The sequence below is a fragment of the Protopterus annectens genome, chromosome 16.part0, assembly GCF_019279795.1.
Source record: "Protopterus annectens isolate FY-2018-M chromosome 16.part0, PAN1.0, whole genome shotgun sequence".
Classification (NCBI taxonomy): domain Eukaryota; kingdom Metazoa; phylum Chordata; order Ceratodontiformes; family Protopteridae; genus Protopterus; species Protopterus annectens.
Window position 1 is genome coordinate 842,488,205 of NC_056750.1, and position 25,980 is coordinate 842,514,184.

Sequence of the window (25,980 nt, forward strand, 5' to 3'; positions counted from 1 at the left end):
AGGGAATAATCATGGCTGTTTTCCATTCAGCTGGGACAAAGCTGGTGCTTAGACTATGACTGAAACAAAGAGAATACCCAAGGTGTTGCTAATTCTTGTTGGAGCCCATGAAGGACGCAGCCTAGGATATTACCAAGTCCCACAGCTGCTGTGTTCCTGGCCTCAGAGAGGGTGTTAACGACCTGCTCTTTAGAGATACAAGGTAATGGACAGGTGGCAGGGACATCATGTTGTATGTGTGGTGGGGACAGGGGAGTGACGTTTTCACATAACCTGTCAGAGTATCCTGAGAGAGTAGTGTCTGATATTTTTACTGAAGTAAGCTCACTTCGATACAACAGAAATATATGAGCATTAATAAACCAAAGGAAAGGTATTTGAAAACATCTATGCCTATTCAAAATAGCACTGATATGTCCACAAGCTCAGCATATGTTATATCAACTACCAGTTTGGCAGAAATCCAGGCCTTTTCTCTTAGGTTATGAAATAACTAAAGAACGCCTTATGGTTGTCTTTAGTTGAGGAAGCTAATCTGGATTCCTAGTTTGCTTTGGAGGACTTCACAAACAAGTCTTCTTCACTTGTTTAAGCTGACAGTGGAGTGTTTGCAGTTTAGGACTCGCTTCCTCTTAATCTTAGATAGCAATTTCTTCCTTTTACTGTAAAGCCTGTTAATGACAGTTGTCCACCAGGCAGGCTTGCTCTTCCTTGAGTAGCTAGTTTTGGTCCCATCAGGCACGTCAGAGTCAAAGCAGTTATACAGGTGTTTGTATAAAGCATTGGTGCAGAAATCAGCTTAGTTGCCAGTTCCATCTGAAGGGGGAGGTGCAGAGAAGCCATTTATACCATCCAGTAAGAGGTTATAATCTACTTTGGAGAAGTTTTTTAGTTTAGTTGCATGGGGGGGGGGGGGGTCAGGTGCGATAGTTTTTCTCCCCGGGCCTCCGCTGAAAATGGACCTACGTCCAGTCGGACACTCCCGGTCAACAAATTTAAATAAATAAATGAGACTGATGTGTGGTCAGATCTCACCAGGAAGACTCTCACAGTGGGGGGTGCTACAGTGGTTCCCCCATATTGGTAAGCACCAGATCCAGGATGTTGGCACCCCTTGTGGGGGTATGAACCAGCTGGTCCAGTGCATTGGAGTTGACGAAGTCGAGGAACCTTTGGGCTAGTGAGTTGGAGCACGGGTAATTCACCCAGTCAATGGATAGGTAGTTAAAACCATGGTGTTTGGATGTATCTTGATACACGATCCAAAATAGGCAGAGTGGGTGTCCCGATTCATGGAGGGCGTGACGCCCGTGGACTAGTCCTGTAATCAAGGAGCCTCAATCCTCTCCACTACCATGGGTGAAGGCCGTCCACATGGGGACGAACGGGTACACACAATAACGTACACTTCCCCTTACGAGACTCTCTCTCTCTCGACTCCCCACTGGCACAGCTACAGGGTTCAGATCTCAACGGAGTGGTCACCAAAAACCTCCAGCACCCTCTCTGTCCAACCAGTGCTTCATCTCCCTCCCCACGTAGCTGACGCACACACTGAGATATGATTTATATACAAACACACAGACACTCCTGGGGAAGGCTGGCACAGGTTCACTGGCTATGCCCCCCTTCTGCCACGACTAAAAGTAATGTCTTTCGGCTTTTCCCAGTTAGGGGTTGCCAAAGCAGACCTCTGCTCCATTAATGACTGGTAGTAGATTTTTTACAGTCCCAAGGGGCCAGCCCGATGCCCAACCTTCAAGGAAGGCACATCGATTCACGCATACACCTACCTGCATGTTTTAACATCACTCGACCGCGACTCCACACAGAAGGCACTCCAGCCGAGAATCGAATGGGAGGACCTCTTGCTGTGAGGAGACAACACTAACCACTGTACCACCCCAGCCCTCCCTTCTGCCAAGACTACAAGGTAGAAATCACTGCCACCAACCACTAAACTACAAATAAGGCCCTTCCCAAAGGGTGACCAATTCTACTGTGTAATGTTACTGTTATCCAATAGTTAAGTGTGACCCAGGGTAAGGCTATTGGAGTGGCTTGTACAGTATCACCAAATACATTAAGAGCTTAAATTAGCTCTACATAAAACAGCCACAGTTAAAAGGTTTAAAAAGATTTAATAATAAAAAATAAAAACACAAGACAATACTCACTGATTCAACACAGTGACAATAGAGAGTTCAGAAATTACATGAAAATACTTTAAAGCCACAGTGTAGGACAGTCTGACATAAATAGAGAAAACAGCTAGACTAATCTAGCTATATCCCTATCTATCTCTAAGAGAAATACTAAGATCTAAATAGCTTCACTTACAGAGCAAGGCACAGTGCTGGTGACTTAACAGGTCTAAAGACAAATACAAAATGCTGTCCTTACTTTCTGAGATAGCTCTTAAATTGATAATGCACATTACTGCCGAGTTATTTCAGATTACATCATTCTTGCTACATCTGCTTAAGTTTCCCAGGCTCACAGAACTTAAAATTTAACATTTCTCTTTTGATCTGCAAAGGCCAGGAAGCCACAGCAATAAAAGACACTTTACATATGAAGCCTAGTAATTTATCTATGTCTAAGACAAAAGAAAGAATTTCTAGCTGTAGACATCCTGTCGCCAAGCTTGAGATCAAACATAGTTGTAAAATCCTTTACTTATCAGCTTTCTTGCAGCAAGGTGCACTGTGGTTACATTTTTGCAGCTCAGAACATAACACAGTTTTCTTACATCTGTGAAACAAGCCTGTGGATTATATTAATATTTACAAGGACAAGATTCTATCTAGTTAGGCTGGAAGCCCCTCAGTTTTTCACCCCCCCCTCAGAACTCAAGCTAGTTTTTCAAGTGTCCCTTGAGAAACGTTGCTTAAGAGGGTTGAGTCTATCTGGGTATACCTTACTCTATTCCCTGTTTTGATAGCCCATCTCTGCATTGGCATTGCTAATCCCACTGCGGTGCTGCACTGACATACCATATGCTTGCAACCCTAGGCTCCACCTTAGCAACTTGGCATTCTGCTGGCTGGCTCGATGTAACCATGTTAGGGGTTTGTGATCTGTAACTACAGTGAATTTCCTTCCATACAGATAAGGCTGAACTTTCTGCAGTGCCCACACTATGGCTAGACATTCCTTTTCTACAGCTGCATAGCATTCCTCCCTGGGTTGGAGCCTGCAACTGAGATAAATCACTGGTTGCTCTTCTTCCTCTGAAGAAATCTGGATAAGTATAGCCCCCACCCCATGGTTTGAAACATCCACCTGCACAACAAATTATTTGCTGTAATCTGGACTGGCTAACACAGGGCGTCCTCCCAAAGCTTCTTTAAGTTTCTGAAATGTCTGCTCACATGCTGGGGTCCACACTACCTTATATGGCCTGTTTTTCCTTGTCAGGTCTATGAAGGGAGCAGCTATGGTACTATAACTGGGGACAAACTTTCTGTAGTACCCAGCTGTCCTTAAGAATGCCCTCACATGCTTTTTGGTAACAGGTGCAGGCCATGCCTGAATGACTTCCACTTTGGCAGGTTCTGGCCTGATCTTACCACTCCCTATTCTATGTCCCAGGTAGGAGACCTCTGCCATACCCACCTGACATTTGCTGGGCTTAATGGTCAACCCTGCCCTCTGTAGTCTGCCCAGCACCTCCCTGACATGCTGAAGGTGTTCTTGCTAGGAATGGCTGTAGATGGCAATGGCATCTAGGTAAGCAAGGGCAAACCCTCCTGCTCCTGATAGGATATGCTCTACCAGCTTCTGGAAAGTTGCTGGATCATTTTTCATCTCAAAAGGGCATCTTTGTGAACTCATACAAGCCCAAAGGAGTCAAAGGCTGATCTCTCTCTAGCACTGGGGGTCAAGGGCACCTGCCAGTAACCCTTGGTAAGATCAATGGTGGTAAGATACTTAGCCCCACCCAGCTACTATAAGGCTTCACCTGTCCTAGGCATGGGGTAAGCATCTGACTATTTAATTTCCTGAATTCCACACAGAACCTTGTGCTGCCATCCTTCTTTGGCACCAGCACCACTGGGGAGGCCCAGGGACTGTTGGACTTCCGAATTATCCATAGATCCAACATTTCCTGTGTCTCCTCCCTCAGAGTCTGTTTGACTCTCTCAGGCACCTTATAATGGGCCTGCCTAATAGGCCTTTGGGGTCCTGTATCCACCTGGTACTGCACCAGGTAGGTGCACCCTGGTTTCCCACTGAACATGTCCCCAAACTCCTGTAACACTGCTCGGATTTCTAGAACCTCGGTAGGAGATAGCTGCTGGGACATTGCTACCCCTTCCACTGAGGTGTGAGTCCAAGTCTCACTGAGGAGAGCAGTCACAAGATCTCCCTCAGACTCCTCCAGCAATCCACTGCAAATACTCAACACAAGGGCCTCCCTATCATGGTAAGGTTTCATCATGTTAACATGGTACAAATTGTGCTCCTACCTCCTGCCTAGTTAACATCACTGATCTTCTTTACCACCTTGTAGGGTCCCTTCCAGGCTGCTTGCAGCTTATGTCTGACAGGAATGAGAACCATTACCTGCTGCCCTACAGCATACTCTCTCGTTCAAGCATTCCTGTCATACCAGGCATTTTCCTGCTGTTGGGGTTCTGCCAGGTTCTCCTGGGCCAAGCCTATGAGTTCCCAGAGCCTTGTCCTGAGGTTTAGGACATATGCCACAACAGACTCCTTGTGAGACTCGCACTCACCTTCCCACTCATCTTGAATTAAATCTAGAGGTCCTCGCACCCTGTGCCCATACAGCAACTCAAAGGGTGAAAAACCTGTGGATTCCTGGGGAACCTCTCTGTAAGCAAACAGAAGGGGCAAATATTTGTCCCACTCCCTCTTAAACTGGTCTGCAAATTCCCATAGCATGGACTTGAGTGTATAGTTTAACCACTCAACAACACCATTAGTCTGGGGTTGGTCTTTGGGTGCTTCACCCCACAGACAAGCCAGCAGGTCTGACAAGAAATTGGCACCCCTGTCAGTCAGTTAGTATTTCTTTTGGGAACCTACCCTGCTGAAAATCTCTAACAAAGCATTTGTCACCTTTTCTGCCTCAATGGAGGACAAAGCCACTGCCTCTGGGCATCCTGTAGCATAATCTACTACCACTAAGATATACCTTTTGCCTGTGGAACTTCAGAGGCCCAACAATATCCATAGCTACCCTCTGAAATGGCTCCTCAATCACAGGCAAAGGCATCAAAAGAGCTTTCACCTCGTCTCCTGCCTTTTCTATCTTTTGGCACTGCTCACAGGTCCTACAGTACCCAGTTACATCTCTGGAAATTCTAGGCCAATAGAGGTTCTGCATAATACATCTCTTTGCACGTTTTATACCCATATGACCTACAATGGGAATATCATGGGCTATGGCTAGAAAGGCCAAATTGTATTCTTTAGGCACTACCAACTGCTGTATTATCTCACCCTCTAGCCCTCCCTCAGAGGTCCACTCTCTATACAGTAACCCTTTGTGTCAGTATACAGATTACAGATTTCCCCTTCCCTTGAGAATCGGGTGCCTCACTAGCTACCTGCCTCAGGCCTTGTAATGTAGGGTCTGACAGCTGAGCCTGGCTCACCTCTCTCTTTGTAACCCCTCCCAGCTCCCCTTTCATAGAAGTCTGGCATCCTCTAACATCGGTGCCTTACTGTCAAGCCTGGGTACTACTACTCACCTCTGCCCATGCAGTCACTCTGTCCAAGGGAGCGTCAGTACCCACACGCAGCTGTGGCTCAACTTCAGTCTCACTACTACAGGGTAGCCCCCTCCCTGAAGTAACCACCTCGCCAGTCCTGGTTGCAAGTGTACGGTCTGTCTGGGTCGCCCCCAGGCTACCAGACCCACATGTTGGTCTCCAAGCCTGACTGCGAGTAACTGCATAAACACATGGCACTGCCTCATCAAAATCTTTCCCTATCAGGACATCTGCAGGATGGTAGTGTGGTACCCCTGTTGTCTCAAGACATTGGCATTTTGTCATTCCCACTTACTGGCTCCCTCAACTTTTGTTCCCCACCTTGCCTCTGTGAACATCTATATGCTACATGGCCCCACTGGTTGCAGTCAAAACATTTAACCCCAGGTCCTAGACATGTACCTAGAATAGTGGCCTCCCCTGCTACTGGCAGATTCTGTTAGGGCAGTCTGGGCTGCCCACCATGGGTTCCCTTAGACCCATGAGCAGCACTGGGAGTCCCTTTCCTGTGCAGGGATGCCCCTGCTTGCTAGGTATAGGTCTCCAATCTTCCCAAACTCATTTACAGTAGAGCACTGTCCATCAGCTAACCAGATCCTCATGTCTTCAGGCAAAGTGTTAAGGGCTTGTCCCGTCTCCAAAAGGTCTGCCAGCCCTTCAAAAGTGATGACCTGACATGCACTTACCCACCTATGAAAATAAGTGCTTAGTTCAGCAACATGTTCACACACACTCATCTGCCTTGCATCTATGCTCACAAAACCTTTTCCTATAGGTTTCATGTAGTTTGGAAAGTACATTTACAGCTTTACCATGGAGTAAGGGGGTCAGGAACCATACCCAGAGCCTTTGGTCAACATCATACTGTTTACATACCCTCTCAAACATATGAATGAAACTATCACAATATCTCCCTCTGTAAACTGTGGAAGAAATTTACTGACCTTTTGCGCTTCTGGGGTCTGGTTACTCCCTCCCCCATTACCTCCAGGACTCTGGCGAAGATCCACCATATCCTTTTCATGTTGCCTCTGCTCTCCTCCTCAGCTACCAGGCATAGCAGTTCCTCATTCTCCTCAGCCTGCAGACGTTGCAGTTTCTCATTTTCCTCAGTCTCTAGACGTCTCTGTCTCTCTGCTGTTTCTACTTCCAAATGCTTGACCTCCAACTCAAGTCTCTAACTCCAGACGGATTTTTAAGTCCTCTGTAGAAAGGTTGAGCTGTCCATTCTCTGAGTGCTGTACATCTCCACGGCCAGTCTGATCTTCCTCCTGGTTGCTAGTCTCAAATACAGCTGTGACTAAAGCTGCAATCATGTCTGCTATAGTCAGGTTTCCATGCACCCGTTCTTTAGCCTGGCACATAACCAACTGGCTCCTTTTCAGCTTGTGATACTCCTCTGCTGATATGCTTGCCTTCTCTCCCTGACTAACTAAGCTAAGAAATAAAAACAATTGTGATCTGAACTCTGAATGTTCACTACATGGCTGATTTAGAGTACAAAAACACCTTCAATGATCACTGTACACAAGCTACAGGAATTCACTATCCACACCACTACAAGACAATTAATATGTGATGTGGCTAACTCACCACCATCAACCAATTAATATTTGATGTGGATAACCCACCACTGCCAATTAATGTGTGACACCCATGCAGTGGCCCAGTATTCAAGGAGCCTCAATCCCCACCACGAACACCAGTGAGGGGCATCCACATTGGGAGGATAACAAGTACACACACACACTGAAGTATAATTTCCCTTAAGAGCACACAGAGATCACAGTCAGTCTGGGGCTGGTTTCTCTCCAAATCCCCAACAGGACTCCCCACTGGCACAGCTACAGGGTTCAGATCTTAGCCGAGTGGTCAAGCCAAAACACCCAGCATCCTCTCTGTCCAACCAGTGCTTCGTGTCCCTGCCCAAGTAGCTGACACACACACACACACTCCTGGAGAAGGCTGCCACAGGTTCACTAGCTATGCCCTCTTCTGCCAAAACTATAAGGTAGAAATCACTGCCACCAACCACTACTTATCAGCTACTAATAAAGCCCTTCCCAAAGGGTGACCAATTCTACTGTGTAATGTTACTGTTATCCAAAGAGTAAGTGTGAACCAGGGCTAAGGCTACTGGAGTGGCTTGTACAGTATCACCAAATACATGCAAGTCCTCCAAGAGCTTAAATTATCTCTATATAAAACAGCCACGTTTAAAAATAATAAATAAAAACACAAGACAATATTCACTGATTCAACACAGTGACACTAGAGAGTTCAGAAATCACAGGAACATACTTTTAAAACTATATTGCAGGACAGGGCAGTCTGACATAAATATAGAAAATAGCTAGACTAATCTGGTCATATTCATATACATCTATAAAAGAGAAATACTAAGATCTGAATAACTTTACTTAAAGGGCAAGGCACAGTGTTGGTGAGTTATTAACAGGTCTGAACACAAATAAAAAATGCTATCCTTATTTTCTGTGATAGCCCTTAAATTGATAATACACATTACTGCAGAGTCAGTTCAGATTACATCATTCTTGTTAAGTCTGCTCAAGTTTCCCAGGCTCACAGAACTTAAAATTTAACATTTCTCTTTTGATCTGCACATGCCAGGAAGCCACAATAAAAGACACTTTACATGTGAAACCTAATAATTTATCTATGTCTTAAGACAAGAGAAAGAATTTCTAGATGCAGACATCCTGCCTCCAAGCTCAAGATCAAACACAGTTGTAAAATCCTTTACTTACCAGCTTTCTTCAAGCAGGGTGCACTGTGGTTACACTTTTGAAGCTCAGAATATACATTTTCTTACATCTGTGAAACAAGCCTGTGGATCATATTAATAGTTACAAGGACATAAAATTATTCACAAAATTTTATCTAGCTAGGCTGGCAGCCCCTCAGTTTTTCACATGGGGGTCCTGTAGCTGGCAAGGACTTGAATAGGTGTCCTACCAACAGTTAATTGCACCTGAGGTATCTCCAGGGAATCATACTGTTTGACCAATCTGGAGGTGTATTTAATGTTAATGAGAACTGATACACCACCTCCTTTCCTCCTTTAGTTTTCACACCTTCAGTTTGTGGTCTGAACATGTGGAAGGAGGTGTAACCCAGCATAACTAGGGTGCTCTCCACAGCCTTGGACCAGGTTTCCGTGACTGTACAAATGCCTGCATCTTCCAAGATGGAGGAGGGCTTCCAGTGAGTGCAGTTTTGTGTTAAAACTCCTAACGTTTAGCAGCATAACTTTGAGGTTGTTTTTAGATTGAGTTTTTACGTCAGGAATTTTGTTCGAGCCACTGCCTAAAAAAGGCACTATGGGGGTGGAAAAAGCCTTGGCCAGTAGCTGAAATCTCAGGGGTGACAGACGAAGACCATCTCTGGCAAAGCATCGAGGTCTGTCAGTCATGTCAGCCCAGGCTGACAGATACTGGATCCCCTTAGAATGGCACAAGAAACTAAGCCAATTATTGTTGAAGTTGATAGTTTTCTATTTGTATTGAGGCAGCAACCTAGGTGAAGGTAAAATGCTGCTTAAGGCTAGGGACATGCCTGCCTGAGACACATAGTCCGAGAGCTCAGTCATGTCTCTCTTCATATAGTCCAGAGAGGTATGTCTCAAGTTGTTCCCACCAACATGGACAATGACGGAGTCATAACAGCATCTGCTGCTGAGATACTTGAGTGCATGTGTGATATGGTGTATCCTGGCACCTGACAGACAGCCATGACCTTTTCCTTATCCAGCCTGGTGAGAGGGACATCTGTGTGTGTGCCACAATGGAATCACCCATGACTAATATGTTTGGTTTTGAGGTTTGTCTTAAGGGATTGACAGCTCAGACACTGGCACATCAGCTATTATGTGTATTGTGTTCTGCAAAGGAAGTATTGTGTAGCGTGCTCGTGTTTGGGAGGTCTCTGGTGTTTAGGTATGTTTTTGTTGAGGACATCAGCATATGTAGGTATGTCTGACATGGGTTTGGGTGGAGTAGGAGGCGAGGTGTACATGCTGACAACCCGCTCATTGTCACATGTACTAACTATTGTGTGAGAGGGCATGGTTTCAAGGTTCTTAATATAGTTGCATAGCTCACATGCTGAGTTTGTGTGGACTAGGAATAGAGAGTTGTCGGTGAACAGGAGGCAGTTGCTACACTGCCTCAGGATGCCCATGTCGACCAAGCTGGCTGGGGAAACTGGAAAATTGTTCATCCATAGTGTTAGGTAAATTCATATGATCAGGAAAAGAGATCGCACTTAGGTTCGGCTAGTGGGCGAGAGGTGTGTTGCTATCTCCAAGGCTAGGCTTAGTGTTCCACCTGACAGTAAAGCAGGGCCATGAAAAACCTCTAGTGGACCTCATGCCAAGTGCCAAGGGAAAATTTAACAAGCAAAATGTTTGCGTCTAAACCACCAATGGTGACCACCACTATGCGGCAGTTCATGATGGTTCGCTACACAAAGAAAAGTGGTAAATGCAGGCCTTAAACAAAATAAGAGATAACCCTTTTAACTCAAACATGCCAATATAGACACTCTAAGCACTACTTCAATCACTCCCGATACGATGGGACCTAGACAGCACTCTCCTCCCATAAGGATGCAGAAGGCCCTCCACCTACAAGGATGACTTGAATTTGATGCTCAAAAGGTAAAAACAGACCCAGAAACAGCAAACCTGGAACTGGGCTATGCTACAGCTGAACTAGTACAGTATACAGTAGAATGTGACAAAATAGTTCAGACAATTCAAGCAGACAGTAGAACGCAAATAAAAATTAAACGTGCAATAAGAGCAAAAGCAGGCACTTAGTTGGAAGCAACAGATGCCTCAGATCAATCAGTGTTTCAGTGAAGAGCTGTTTTTAGTGTTCAAGTGATACCAAACAGTCTAAATTCAGCAAGTATGAATTTAGCCTATGCTATAAAATGCAAAAATACTAGAAATTCATCATGGTCACAACAGCAAAAACAGTTTAAATAAAGCGGCAATTACCAGCTTAGTAGGGTGTAGGCCACAAACCTTCCTAGATGTAAAACAACTAGTTTTAGAGCCCAGGTGCTTAAACCAGAACTAAGACACTTCAGAAGACAGACAGTAGGCCTTCAACCAGCAATTAAGTATCAAATTATATGATGCAATACTAATACAATGCAATATTAATACTAATACCAATGACAGTAGCTGACCAAGACAGCTAGGCCTTCTGGAGTCCCCCATGCAGTGTCACCAAATAAATATAACTACTCTCAAAGTTTAGATACTTTCAACAAGGACCAGCCACAATAAACATTTTACATATATTTAATAATAAGTAATAAACACAATGTTAAAATATTGAATATATTTACAGTAAACCAGAGTTCAAATCACAGAAAATATTGAAATTAACATTGATGGACAGACTTGTACAAATAAAAGTAAAACACTTTCTAAACTAAGCTTCACTATATTCCTCACCAATCTGGAAGAATTACTGTTCCCTAGTTAAGTTATGCACTATTGCAAGGCAAGATGATGTGGGTGAGGGTCTTTCTTGTCAGGTTCACCAAAACAGAATACTCCATATACTTTGAGATTTCTCTTTGTACTATCTAAAATATAATTTCTCAGAGAACGGGCAGAATAACCTAATCTGGTCACTTGACTCTAGGTTCTCACAGTATTCTCCTTTGAAGCTGAGACAGGAATTTAGCATAGACAGCTACAGTACACATCTAAAATGTTTATGGCAGTGCCTAGGGTTTCCCCCCTCCTTTTACTGAGCTTATGAACAAAGGCTTTTTCCCAGACCTACTGTCTCTGATCCTATTCAGCACTGTGGGATGCTGCCTCAGTGATTTAACAGCTCATTTACATTTCCTCTACTTTTCCTTAAGGCAAGCTAGCTGGTTAACCACTGCTGTCCCAGTTTCCTCTATTAAAACATATACATTTAATTCAGTTACAATAATATATGTACATTCCTTTTCATTTCAGCAGAGTGCATTGTTGATACATTTTCAGCACAAGCACCTGTACAAGTCAGTTTGACATACAAATGAGACACAGTTCTCACACATTTCATAGGTTCACAGGTGTGTACTAGGCTAATGGCCCTGGAGCCTTTACAAGCCTAGCCCAAAAAAACTGCCCAGGCACCGTGCCACAAAATGTTAGTTCACAGTGTTTCTAACCAGTAGGACAACTGGGGTGAACTTCCTGTTACCCATCCACTCGTCACGATTTCTTTTGAAGAGGGCCAGTGAGGTGCTCTGCTTGACATGAATGGTAAGCTTATTCCAGAATATGGGCAGTCTTTGAGAGATGAACCTGTCCCTCCAGCATGTTCTGTTAATTGTGGTAATGAGGTTGTGAACTCTGGAGCGTGTGGCGCGGGGGGATTTTTTTAGGTGTAGCATATCAAGTAGGGCAGGGTCGGACATGGCTTTGTAAGTCAAGCAGAGATCACCTTTAAGTAGATAAGAGAGAACAACTGAAGTTTCTTGAGTCTGTCCATGTAGGACATGTGTTTAAGGCCTAGTATCCTTTTGCGAGGTACTTCTGTGGCCTCTCCAGCTGTTGTAGGTGTTTGGTCAGGTACATGCCAAACAGGGCGTTATATTCGATGATTGGTCTAATGAGGGATGAGTAGAGAGGGATGATAACTTCTTTCTTCCTGTATGCGAAACCTTTGCTTATAAGATGTGTAACGTAGAAGGACTTTCTGACCACAATGGCAATGTGGGGGTTGAAGGTGAGGTGGCTGTCAACCTGAGTGCCCAAATCTCTTATGGGCCCTTCAGTCAGTGGGCTCCCATCAATGTGGTAATTCGTGGGAACCAAGTTTTTCCAAAGGGGATGATCATGCATTTTGTGGCACTAAGCTTCAGGCCATGGTTCTGACACCAGTCATTGGTCTCAGAGAGGCCCTTTTGTAGTCTGTCTGCATCACTTAGGGAGTTGGTAAGGACTCCTAGCTTGCCATCATCAGCAAACTTAGTCAGCCAGAGTTGTTCTGTGTTGGCCTGGACTTCTTAGAAGTAGATGCCAAACAGGAAAGGGTCCAGTACCAAGCCCTATGGGACTCCACTCGTGCCTGGCTGACAGTCTGACCTGCAATCCACAACTTTCACTCTGTGGGTCCTGTCTGTGAGCCAATTTGCAACCCATCTAGTGATGTAAGGATTGATGCCCAGTTTGGTGAGTTTATCAAAGATACCCGTCTGAAGAACGGTATCAAAGACCTTGGCCAGGTCGAGGTAGGCTGCATGCACTGCCATACCCTCATCCACAGCCTTAGTGACTGCCTCAAAAAAGTCAACCAAGTTCAGCAGGCAGGATCTCCCCTTGACAAAGCCAAACTGTGTGGGGTCAAGAGTTTGGAGATTGCCTATATCTTTGTTAAGCAGGTCCATGATGATGCACTTCACAGCTTTGCATACCAGACTCATCAGGCTAATGGGGCGATCGTTCCCAGGGTCTGTAGTTGCTCCCCCTTTATGGAGTGGGATGACTGTAGCAGTAGGCCATTTGTTAGAGACATAGCCTGAAGTAAGGCTGTGATTGAACAGGGCACACAGATGTGGTGCCAATTCATTTTGTAGCTTATGTAGAACACAGCCAGGGATATTATCAGGTCCCATGGATGCTGTATTTTTGGCTTTGGACAATTCAGCTTTTACCTGTGCCACAGAAATACCTGTGCCACAGAAATGGTGGGTGCCAGGCTTTCTTCTGGTATTGTGATAGGGCTCGTGCTGGGGGGGGGGGGGTAAAGTTGGCAATGAATCTGCGGCCAGTATGTTGGCTACATCTGTTGGCTCAGTATAGGAGGTGCCATTGTGCAATAACTCAGAGCAAATCTGGGTATTACCTTGGAAGATTTTGATATAGCTATAGAAGGCTTTGTGACTGTTTTTGGTGTCAGCCGCAATTCTGCCTTCACAGCTGGCTTTAGAGGATTTGATAAGGGATCTCAGTTTGTCGCGACTGATAAGGGTGGTTTTCTAGTCTTGTGACAATTTTTTTCTGCAACAATTTCTTCCTTCTGTTGTAGAGTTTATCAATGATTGAAGACCACCAGATTGACTTCCTTTTTTTGGAGGAGAGCGTCTTAGTTCCATTTGGTACAGCAAGGTCCATGCATTTGTGTACGTGCTCGTACAGCGTATTGGTGTATGATTCGGAAGTCATGCAGCTATTTTCCATTGGCATGGGTGCCGAGAAGTTAACCACCTCTGTTTTTATGAGCCCAAAGTTGGCTTTAGAGAAGTTTTTCAGGGTGGTCACCTTAGCGGGGATTGTAGGTGAGAAGGAGCTTTCCATGGCGATTAGTTTGTGGTCAGATTTAACAAGGGAGGAATTGACTATAGGTGTGGAGGAATGGTCTCCCGTGTTGGTGATAACCTGGTTGAGGATGTTGCTTTCTCTAGTCGGGGTCAGAATGAGCTGGTCCAGGGGACTGGAATTGATAAAATTCCAGAAAGCGTTGGACCTGTACACTGGTACTTGAATAGTTTTTCCAGTTGATGGAAGGGTAGTTGAAGTCACACAGTATGACAGTATTTGTAACACAAACACCTTGTATAAATCAGTTTGATATTAAAAGGACATATTCTTTACAAAACTCCAGCTGGCTACAATGGCACTTGCCCATATCATCACAGCCACATTCTCCTGCCACAAGACTCTAGACCACACCCCTCACAAAGTAAAATAAGTGGTTTGGAGTACAAGTGCTTAAACTAGAACCAAGACACTTTCAGAATAACAGGCACAATGAGCCTTCAACCAGCAATTCCCATCTTAGAAGAGTGCAGGCTATGCTCTCCTGCCACAGGAGTTTAGACCACAAATCTTTGTAATGTAAAATAACTGTTCCAGTTTAACCACTTGGGTTCCAAACCAAAGACACTTAGAACATGAGGCACAATATGCCTTCACCCAGCAATCCCCAGCTCAGAAGGGCAAAGGCCACCCTCTTCTCCCACAAGCGTGTTGCTCACAAACCTTTTTAATGTAAAATAACTGGCCTGAAGCCCAAGTCCTTAAAACAAAACAGACAGAGTAACAATTACAATTTAATCAGGCAACAACAGGCAGTGATAAATGCAACAGAATAAATGCAATTGAACACAGAGTAAGCAACAAAAGCAAATAAAATAAGAAGAGACAAATACAGTAAAAGCAGCTGAATAAAGTGTACCTTTTATCAGGCTACTAAAACATTTACAAATGCAGCAGAATAACTGCAACTGAACATTTAAGAACAAGCAACAAAGGCATAATAAAATAATAAAGTAGGAACAGACATGAATACAGTAAAAACAGCTGAAAAGTGTTTTAAGGGAGGAAACAGAAAATAATTCAAGATTAAGAAAATAAGGTGGTGGGGGCCTTTCCAAGTAATCTCATTGTACTCAGTAAAATGAACTGAAGCGATGTGACTGGGAGGAGTGTCCAATATTAAAATTTATAGTAGAGGTGCCCAACTCAAAAGCTACCAAGTTTTAAGAACACAACAGTTGGGCAAGTGGGTGGGAAAAAAATGGAGAGAGAATTTGAACAGAAAAAGGAAACGCAGTAAGTTCACAACCCTGAGAGATGTTCATAAAACACAGCCTTCGAATACTGTTAAAACAAGAATCCAAGAGCAGTGCAGTAACAGACAGATGGGATTATTTACCAAGTGCAAGTAGTAATAAATTTAACCAATAAATAAATGCAGCACAGGAATGTAAAGAATCACTGAAACAGAGCGAGTGCAAAAAAATATACTTACACCAGCTTAGTAATTCAAATGGTCTTAGAAGCACTCCAATTTTTGCAGCCAGTCATGGGTAAACAGGTAAACAAAAGACATAAGGAAGTCTGACCAACTGTGCGTTTCCTTTGCAAGTACTAAGATTGGCAAGCCAGTTACTAAAGTCGCTTTATCTAGATGTCTAAAAGACCATTTCCTTTACTAACAAGAGGAAAGTTAAATTACCTGGGCCTGTTAAAGCACACACTACCAGAGCAGTTGCTACGTCAGCAGTGTTCCAATCGAAGGATTCCATGGACGACATTTGTGCAGCAGCAACAGCAGCATGGGTTATCCTACATATCTTTATTACTCATTAAAAACTGGATTTGGTCTCTACAGAAAGAGCTTCATTTGGTTCTATGGTGCTCAAGAATATTCTTCAACGAGTCCTCTCAAGATCTGAGGTAGCTAGCAACTCTGTCCCACAGGTCAAGGAATAAATGAAGACCGACATCAGATAAAGAAGTTATGTACTTATCATATCGTTCCATTTGTGCTGCCCATCTTCATTTATCCTTTACTCCCCACCCTCCATCATCCTTCCCTTCAGATCTCTTGTTTGAATGATTTATGGTCCTGTAACGCCAGATATGGTCTCCATAAAGATATTAAGTTTATAATGTCAGTCTTTCTATCTGCAAACTCGATCTGAGGTAATTGGGAAAGAAGCACTATGGGTAGGACTTAAGCTCAAGAGTGTTTGGCCCTTGCGGGCTATAGTAACTGTCGAGTTCATTCCAATATTCGGAACCAAACCCACAGGTCAAGGATTTATTTATTTATTTATTGACATTTGTTAACCGGGTTTGCCCAACTGGGCTTGTGGCCCATTTTCAGTGGAGACCCGAGGAGAAAAGCTCCAGTAATACATTTTAAAACAAGTACAATTTTAAACAATATTGATATAATAGCAGTTATAGCAAAACGATTCACATATGTTGGGTTACATGCATAAAGTTAAAGTTGCATTAAAAAGAAGCTAAGTAACAATTTTACAATGATAAAGTTCAATAGGTCAACAATAAACATTTTTTGTTTATATAAAATTGTGCAAATGCATAGTACACAAATTGGAGAGAGAAGTGTAATGAGGTACCAAGTGTGGTCCTTTTGAGGGTACATAAAGGGAAGGAAGACTAGGTAGGGTCACAGCAAGGGCAGGTTCTGGAATTGAGAAAATAAGCTTTTAGTTCATTTTTAAAGCGTGAGGTGCGGGAGACTGAATGCAAGTCAAGGGGAAGTTTGTTCCAAGCATGGGCAAGGGAGTGTTTGTAGAGTAGTTTGCCTACTGACCTTTTTGGGTGGTAGATAGCAAGTAATTGTTGGTTAGAAGTACGGAGGGTCCGGGATGGGATGTAGATGGAGACTAAGGAAGATGGAGATGGACAGAAGAAGGATTTATAAAGAACAGAGTGTAGCATATGAAATTGATAAGAGAGCAGAAACTGGGGAAGTTCAAGCCATTGAAGAGAGTTTAAAGAAATGCAATAGTGTGAGTTGTATGGGGAATTTGTCATGAATCTGGCTATTTTATGGTAAGTCTGTCTGTTGCAGTTGTTTAAAGTGGAGGCCTGATATTGGTAAGAACTGGGGCAGCGTATAAGAGGGATGGGAGGAGGAGTGCCTGGGCCCAGGGTAAGTCTAGATTCAGGGGTTAGGAATTTTTTGCTCCGATATAGCAGACCTAGTTTCTGGTTTGTTTTTTTTTTTTATACATTGGAGTATGTGTAGGTTGAACTTAGTTCGTCATCGATAATGACCCCTAGGAGTTTTGTGTGGGTGTCAGGTTGGATGTTTGTATTGTTAGAAGATGTAATAAAAAAGGAGGTTTTGTGAAGAGAAAGAGAACGGGGAAGGAAAAGTAGGAGTTTGGTCTTTTTGGGATTTAGGATCAATAGGTTGTGAGAGCCATTGTTCAGTGGATAGTATGGCCTGTTGGGTCAGGGAGTGTAGTCCAGGAATGTTATTTGAGATGGATATAAGTGTGGAGTCGCCGGCATACTGAATATGGGAGGATTCTTTGCATGAGGTGTAAAGATCATTGGTAAAGATGTTAAACAAAAAGGGCCCCCAAGATGGAGCCTTGGGGAACACCAGTGGAGATGGGAAGGAAAGGTGAGTAGGATGACAGCCATTTGACATATTGTTCCCTGCCAGATAGGTAACTATTAAACCAGGCAAGTGTGGAGGGGGATAGGTGGAGATTTGAGAGTTTGGATAGTAGTAGAGGATGAGAGACAGTATTGAAGGCTTTGGAGAGATCTAGGAAGAGACAGGAAATGAGTTTATTGTGGTCTAGGGCCTCTGCAATGATATGAGTGAAGGAAAGGAGGGCAGTGGTGGTGCTGGGGTGAGGACGAAATCCATGTTGGGTAGGGGTAAGTAAGTGGTGTGTAAGGAGGTGATTGAGAAGCTGTGAGTGAATACATTTTTCTAATATCTTGGAGAGGGAGGACAGAATGGCAATGGGTTGGTAGTTTGAGGAGTCAGTGGAGTTTCCACCTTTATGAAGAGGGATAGTGAAGAAAGATTTCCAAAGGGTGGGGTCAGTTGATTCCAGAATAGATCGATTAATTAGTATAGATACGGGATACGCAATTGAGTCAGCAGCAAGTTTGAGGAATGTAGGAGATAGATTGTCAGTGGAAGGAGAGCAAGGTTTTAGCTCGAGTAGTACAGATTTGATGTAAGTAATGGGAACTGGCTCAAAAGAAAACAAAGTTGTGGTAGTGGGACTTGGAGAGGTGGGTGTCAAAGTAGAGTTTGGCTTAGAGGTTACCAGATTTTGGATGGAAGAGATAAAGTGTTTATTCAGGAGGGTAGCTGTTTCCTGAGAGGAAGAGTTAGGGTATGGGGAGGGATTAGAGGGCTTTCCAGGATTGAGGATGTTGAGAGTTGATCAAAAGTTTCGAGGATTAGATTTGTTGTTAAGCTGAGCAGAGCTATAGTATAACATTTTGTCATTAGTTGTACGTTTTTTTTTTTTTTGCAAGGTTCCTCAGTTGTCTGTATTTTTGACGAAAAGGTGGTTGTTTAGTTTTAGTCCAGGTTTTCCAAGCATGATCTCTTGGTTTCATAAGGGACCTAGTCTCTTTGGAAAGCCAGAGAGCATGGTTTGATTTTACTCTGATCATCCTAGAGGGAACTAAGGAGTTTAGAGTATTCATGAAGATGCTGTTGAAAGTGCTTACAGCATTGTTTAGGGGGAGGTGTTTTAGGATGGACCAATCTATGTTGTTGAGAATGGAGTTAAATTGGGATGAATTGAAAGTCGATAGTTTTCGACAGTCTTTGATAAGGTGGGGTTTAGGAATATGGAGTAGTGTCTTAAGATGGTGGTAGGGAGATGATCACTGAGGGAGTCAGGTAAGGTGGTGGGATTGTGGTATTGGTGGGGGGAATTGATAAGGATCCAGTCTATGATGGAGCTGGAAGTGGAATTTTTATGGAAGCCAGTGGGATAAATGAAGATGGACAACACAGATGAAACATTATGGTAAGTACATGACTTCTTTTTTTTCTTCACATAAGCACACCGCTTATCTGACAATTTAAATCAGTTTCATCCAATAAAGATTTGTTGTTTTGCTACTAAGAAGTTAAGTTATTTTTAATTGCAACAAGAAGATTTGTTGTTTTGGTACGAAGAACATGAATATGTTTTTATTCACAAAAGTAAAGGGATGTCTTTACTACTATCTGCCTTTAATTTACAAATATGTCTTTGTACTACTGCTTGGTGTTTTACCTTGGCTCGAACAGCTCAAAAAGTTATTCTTTCAAATTTTTTTCTTGCAGACAGCATTATTGTAAAAATATATTAGAATTACACTATGTTATGTAGCCGTAGTTTAGAAAATGACAATGATCCATTTCTTCAAAATAAACAGACAAAAATCAGACAAAGTTCAGTTCATCCTTTTCTAAACTGCTTATTCTGGTGAGGGTAGCATAACACTAGGATAGTAAGCAAAGTAGAGCTAACAAGACCTCATTTGTCACAGTCCGCAACTTATCCTGTAGGATTCCTAAATATTCCCAAGCAAGCTCAGGAGATACAGAGTTTGATTACATGTGAAAACCCTGGCTCCAAAGCAGCAATCAAAGCTATATAGCAAGTTATCTTTTTAATATGTTTCTTTATAATAAAAATTGCCTGTGTAACAGACAACTAAAGCAAACAACTGCTACAATATTACTAAAATATAAAAAAATGTCTGTCATAACAAAAGTGCTGTAATGAGCGACTGAATGATTCACCCGAGTTACCAGTAATGCTTGAACAGGCAACCTGAAGTGCTCAGCTTCACATGGGAGTGCACAGCTTACTATACTGTCGATTGGGAACATCTTGACATCAGTAAGCATCAGGTGTATACACACTCGCATATACCTTATTAACAGTATGCTACCAGTCTTAAATATAAATTCAGCTTTCAACGTATTTACCCATCATAATAGAATCTACAAATCCGGCATAATAAGCACACGTCTACAGTAATTCAAAAAAACGTTTCTAGTAATCTGACAGTTCCAAAATAACACTTCAAACAAAAACTGTCAAACTGATGGACTTTACTGTCCAATGTTTTTTTCCCTACTCAAAAACCCACACTTGCAAGATAAGAAAAAAGTTCAGCAACGTCAACTAAAAAAAAATTACCTTCATTTCCCTTTCGGGAACTGCATCAGGGTCATCTCCCATAGTATTCCTATATATGTCTTAATTCACAAAACACAACAATTCTTAACAACGTAAAACTTATACTAAAGCGAAACTGCTCATACAATGATCTTTACACAGATGCCGTCAGCAAAACATGGCGCGCATCATTCATGCAGACGCGTAATATTTTCGTCAGAGGAGCGGGTAAGAGTTTAGCCGTTTGTCGTTAAAAAAGTAGGTTAATATGAGGTTGTATGTCGTCACTTCGTTTTTTCTATATGCAAATATATAAATATGCGGTCTGCGATATTGTATTAATAATATGTGTTTAAGAAGTAATAATGTTTTAATCCGCCTATTGTATAGTAAAGAGAGACGTTCAGAATTAAGGACGCTAAAAGCATAGCTCTCAACCTTCCATCTCCAGTATGAGGATGAGGAACATGTGGAACAAATGGGCAAAATGTGAAACAGATACTGCCTTACTAACAACTTCAACTAGGAAGGCTATAGGATGGTTAAGATATGCTGGTTTTACTTATAAAGAAGATATTTTAATGAATTAATTTGATTCATTTTATTTACCATGGATTTCACTTAAAAAAATCCTAACGCTGAATGTGTGACAGAGTCTCTCAATGTGGAACACCGAGGAACTTTGAGGAACATGAACTTTTTAAGACCCCAAATGAGGTACATTCCTTGTAATGAGGTACCCTTGAGAGGTATGGCTAAAAGTATACAATAAGTGAAGCAGGACACTGTACGCACAAAGTTATGCTTTATGATGTGTATATTACTCTTCTGTTCCATGTGTCACAGTTCGCTGTACCTAATTGTGGCTGAACATTTCTCTCGTCTTTCTTAAAACTGACAAATTTCTAAGAAAACGTGGTGTATTACATTTAATTAATGAGCATACTTCTTTTACTTTAGAAAACACTCGATGTTAAGTTGTCTTATCTCGCCTTCGTTCTTGCTGGTTGGGATCGGAGCCAGTCCTCGGCTCTGACTCGGCCATCTTCTGTAGCTCGAGAGCTGTTTACTGGTTCGAGGCTACCCCTTATCCCATGATGCCTAGCGCTAGCTACCCAGATCTCGTTTGCCGCTTCAGCTGTGAGGTGTCGTTTTTCTGGCTCAGGCTTGTTGACTTTATTATTGAACTTTTTTCTGTGAAATAATCTTTTTGGTAGGGTATTCTAATTTTTAGTTTTATACTTGTGGTAGTCGAGTGTATTTTTTGTAGCCCTCCCACCCCTCTTAGAACTCCTCCTCCTCCTTATCTTGTCATGTTAGCCGTTTAGGTTAGAGGCTTTCCTTATACTTTCTTGCTAGGCCAGCCATTTGAGTTAGAGGCTTCCTTAAAAAAAAAAAAAAAAAACTTTAGTCTGTATTTATTTTATTTGTATTTATTTTACATTTGTTTACCGGGCTAGTCCAACTGGATACATGTCCATTTTCAGTGGAGGCCCGGGGAGAAAAGCTCCACTACGTACTACTTAACAATATAAGGATATACATGAATATATAATAATAGGAAAAAACATATGCTTTAACCCTACGACAGGTTGTATAGACATTTGAATACAATATGAGGCTTAGCAGGGTTAAAAAAAAGTAAAAATGAAGAACTTAGATACTCTGTTGCAGTTTGTAGTTAAGAAGAGAAAGGGAGTTAAGGAATCAGATAAAATAGAAGAAAAAAAGAAAAATGGCTAACCAGGGTTATTGCATGAGCATAGCCAGTGGTTGGTTAGGAAGAATTTTAGTTTAGCTTGAAATAGGGGGAGTGAAGTTAGGGTTGTGAGGTCTTGTGGTAGCTGGTTCCAGATTTTGCCAACTGAGTTGGAAAATGTGGAGTCACCTGCTGAGTTTTTAGATAGGGAAGTTTGGATCAGTATTTTGTTAGTGGAGCGTAGGTACTTCCGATTGTTATAGGGTTTTATGAGGGTGGAGAGTATTGGAGTGTTGTTGGGGTGATGAAGGGCATTATGGGCAATAGTGAGTTGATAGTATTGTATAAGGTGGGGTAATTCCAGCCACCCTAGTTTTTTAAGATTTAAACAATGATGAGTTCTATATGGAGAGGCAGTAGCAAATCTGGCAATGTTGTTATATGAAGTAGCTAGTTTGTTAAGATTATGCTTAGAAAGATTTGTGTATATGGAGGAAGCGTATAATAGGGTTGAGATTAAGTGGGTTCTAACTATTGTAGTTCTGGCTTCAGGAGTAAGAAAAGATTTGATTCTGTAGAGAGAGCCTAGTTTTCTGTTAGTAGATTTTATTGTAAAGTTAATATGGCTGTCAAATCTTAATTGATTTTCAGTAGTAATACCCAAGAGTTTTGTTGTTTGGTCAGGAGAGATAATGGTCCCATTATTGGATGTAAGTGTAAAATTGATAGAGGAAGACAAGTGGGTGGGTGGAAAGAGCAAGAGTTTGGTTTTCTTGGGGTTGAGGAGAAGACAATGATTAGAGAACCATTGCTCTATAGTTGTGAAGGTTTTTTGTGTGAGAGTGAAGTTCTGTCTGTGTTGAGGCTGAGCAAATGATAGTAGTGTCATCTGCATATTGAATGCAAGTTGTTAGTGGAGTAGCTAAATGAAGTTCATTTATAAAATTGGAGAACAGTAGAGGACCTAAAATAGAGCCCTGAGGGACACCTATAGAAGTGGGGAGGAGATCAGAGAGTTGGTTGTCCCACAGAACTGCCTGTTTTCGGTTGTCTAGATAGGATGTGAACCAGCTTAAGCCAGGATTATCTAGTGAGAGGGACTTTAAACGATGGAGGAGAAGTTGGTGATTGACCATGTCAAAGGCTTTGGACAGGTCTACGAAGAATGCTGAAGGAGTATTATTGTTGCGGTTTTTGTTAATTGAGTCGATGAAGGATAGTAAGGCTGTGCTAGTACTATGGTATGGTCGAAACCCATGTTGGCAATTAGCTAGGAGATTGTAGCTTAGTAGGTGATTTAGTAACTGTTTGTGGATGCATTTCTCCATTATTTTTGCAAGAGGAGATAGTAACGCTATAGGGCAGAAGTTAGAATACTCAGTAGAGTCACCTCCTTTGAAAAGAGGGATAATGTAAGAGATTTTCCAGACTGATGGAATTGTACTTTCTTCTATGGTCCTATGGTCCTGTTGATCAGTATAGAGATGGGGTATGCTAAGGCTTTTGCACCTAGTTGGAGGTATTCTGCTGGTAATCTGTCGGCAGAGGGGGTCGTAGGTTTTAGTTTATGAAGTAAGGACAGTATATGAGAAGTGGGTATGGGTTTGAGGTGAAATGGGGGGAATAGAGCTAGGGGTAAATAGTTTGGAGGTATCTGGGCTTTGTTGATTAGCTAGCTTTAGTATGGCTGAAGTGAAGAAAGTGTTAAAGGCATTAGCTATTTGTAAGGGGCAGTCGGGGTTAGAGCCTGACGGATTTGGTGTGGCAACTTTACCAGGGGATAACAGTTTATTGATAGAGGTCCAAAATTTGTGTGGATGGTGAAGGGAAGATTGCTGAAGCTGAGTATAGAAGTTCTTTTTATCTTGTATGATGGCTTTTTTTGTCATATTTCTTTGTTGTCTAAAAATGACATTATCAATTAAGCTTTTTGTGGTTCGCCATTTAGCCCAGGCTTTATACTGTACTGTCTGTATTTTTTTTTCTGTAGACTGTATATTGCTTATTAGCTAGTGTTGTCTTTTTTTGGTTTCAGGATGTCTAAAGAATTCAAGGTGTCTGGGTTCAAGAAGTGTGACTCATGCTGTCAGAAAATGTCTCTGACAGATGAGCACACTTCTTGCATCTATTGCTTAGGCGCCATGCCTGCAGGACTGTTGTTCTATCTGCCATGCATTTAGTCCAAGAGTTCTGCAGAAGCGTAAGAATAAGCTTATTTTTAGGTGCCTTTTAAAGCCCCAGGATTCACCGGCCAAGACTCAGCCTGCGAAATCCCCCAAACATCGGCTCCATGTGTGGAGCCATCTTTGGTTCAGACTATACCTGCTACTTCGGTTCCGGCTGGAACCGATAAGACTGTCGCCCTGTCGGCTCCATCAGAAACTTCGGAGCTGTCACGGAGCCACAAGAGGCTGAGGTCACCCTCTCTAGAATCGATTCATTTGGCTCCTCTGTCTCCCCTGCTTCAGAGCGAGCGCAGTCACAGGTCATCTCACTCCTCTTGATCCTCTAGGCTCTCTGATCATGATGTGGAGGGAGTGGTCAGTAGGTTGCTTAAGTCGCAGGCACTTGCCAAGATGTTGTCCAGCCCTCCTCAACAGGTGTCAGCTCCGTCCACTTCTATCGCTGTTCCTCCTCCGACTCCATTGAGCTCAGAGCCTTAGTTCGTTGGGGTTCAAGTAGTGGAACCGTCGGCTCCAATAACTCTTTCTCCTTCGGTTCCGTCGTCGGCTCAGATTCCCTCGGTGGTGCCGTCCCTCAAGGGATCTGGGAGCCGGGGCTCCCTCGTCGGCTCCGAGGGAGCGAGTGGCATCGGACCCTTGTCCGACCCCGTTCTCCCTCTCAGAGCTTCGGCGCAGGTGAGCTCGGCTCCTACATCAGCCTCGGAGCAGTCTCCCTCAGTGCGGAGAAGGATTCCGATTTCCTCTGAACCAGAGCCTTCTCTGCATCGTGGCAGGGACGCCTCCGATGTCATGAGGAGTGTGCTGGCCACTGAGTCAGCTCCAGTATCGGCCCCATCAGCTCCGTCCCCTGTAGTGCCTGTGCCAACCTCTGCTCCTCCTCCAGACCCCAAGCGTGGGGAACCAGCACTCCAGGGCAGCCCATTGGTTGTTTCCGCTTCTTCCGAGGCCTCCCCTGACCATTCAGAGGAGCCCCCTGGTAAGAAGAAGTGCAAGAGGAAGCAAATTGACTACCCTGAGTCTGTCACTTCTGATACAGACTTAGATGACTTGGAAGGGTCCCCGAGATCCCAGTCTGAAGATGTTTCCTTTTCGGACATCCTCAAAATGCTTAAGCAGAGGGGGAACTGGAATCCCCTAGCCCCTACCGAGGATGAGTCTGTATTCCTGGATGCGTTCGGTTCCTGGCCTTCCACCTCCTGGGTTTCTCCTCCTTTTGATCCACTTATGTCTGTGGTGACTCGAAAGGCTTGGTCAGCTCCGGATACAGTGGAACCAACTCCGAGGAGACCTGGTAAATACAGTACCCCAGGATAAGCAATTCCTTTTGAAAGGTGTTCTGTTGATGCCATGGTGGTAGCAGCAGCATGAAAAAGGAGTTAGCCGAAACTTCTTCATCTGTCCATCCTCCTAACAAGGAGTCCTAGGACCATGGACAAATATGGGAAGCGAATGTGTGCTTCAGCGACCTTTTCTATGAGGTCACTGAACTACTTATGCCATTTTACCCGGCTTCAGAGGGATCTCTTTAAAGAGCTTGGAGATACCCTTCAAGATCCATCAGCTGAGGGGGCTCAAGCTAAAGTGGCTTCCCAGCTGGCGACCCTTAATTTTGTAGTCATCTCCTCCATGAGGCTCATCTCTTATGCAGCCGATGGTGCAAGTAGAGCCGCAGGCACGGGCGTGGCCCTTAGGAGACATGCATGAATGCGGCTGTGTAACTTTGCTGAACCTTTTAGAGCGTCATTCACCAACACCCCCTTTGATGGCTCCTTTCTTTTTGGAGCACAGGTGAAAGACACTTTGACTAGGTGTGAGCAAGAAGGCAAGACTCTCTCTGCCGTGGGAGTCTGTTTTTCCACTTCTTCCATACCAAGGGTCAGAAGAGTGGTAAAATGTGGTT

At 43.2% G+C, this 25,980-nt stretch overlaps 1 protein-coding gene across 1 annotated transcript in view; it reads right to left on the reverse strand.

The window, feature by feature from the left end:
- NUP214 (nucleoporin 214) overlaps positions 1-20,411 on the reverse strand; it is a 3,229,616-nt gene extending 3,209,205 nt beyond the window's left edge. Inside the window, exon 1 of the mRNA XM_044058190.1 lies at positions 20,220-20,411. Coding sequence (XP_043914125.1) covers positions 20,220-20,261 — 42 coding nt within the window. The 5' untranslated portion in view covers positions 20,262-20,411. The remainder of the gene's footprint in view (positions 1-20,219) is intronic.
- Between the last annotated feature and the right edge of the window lie 5,569 nt (positions 20,412-25,980).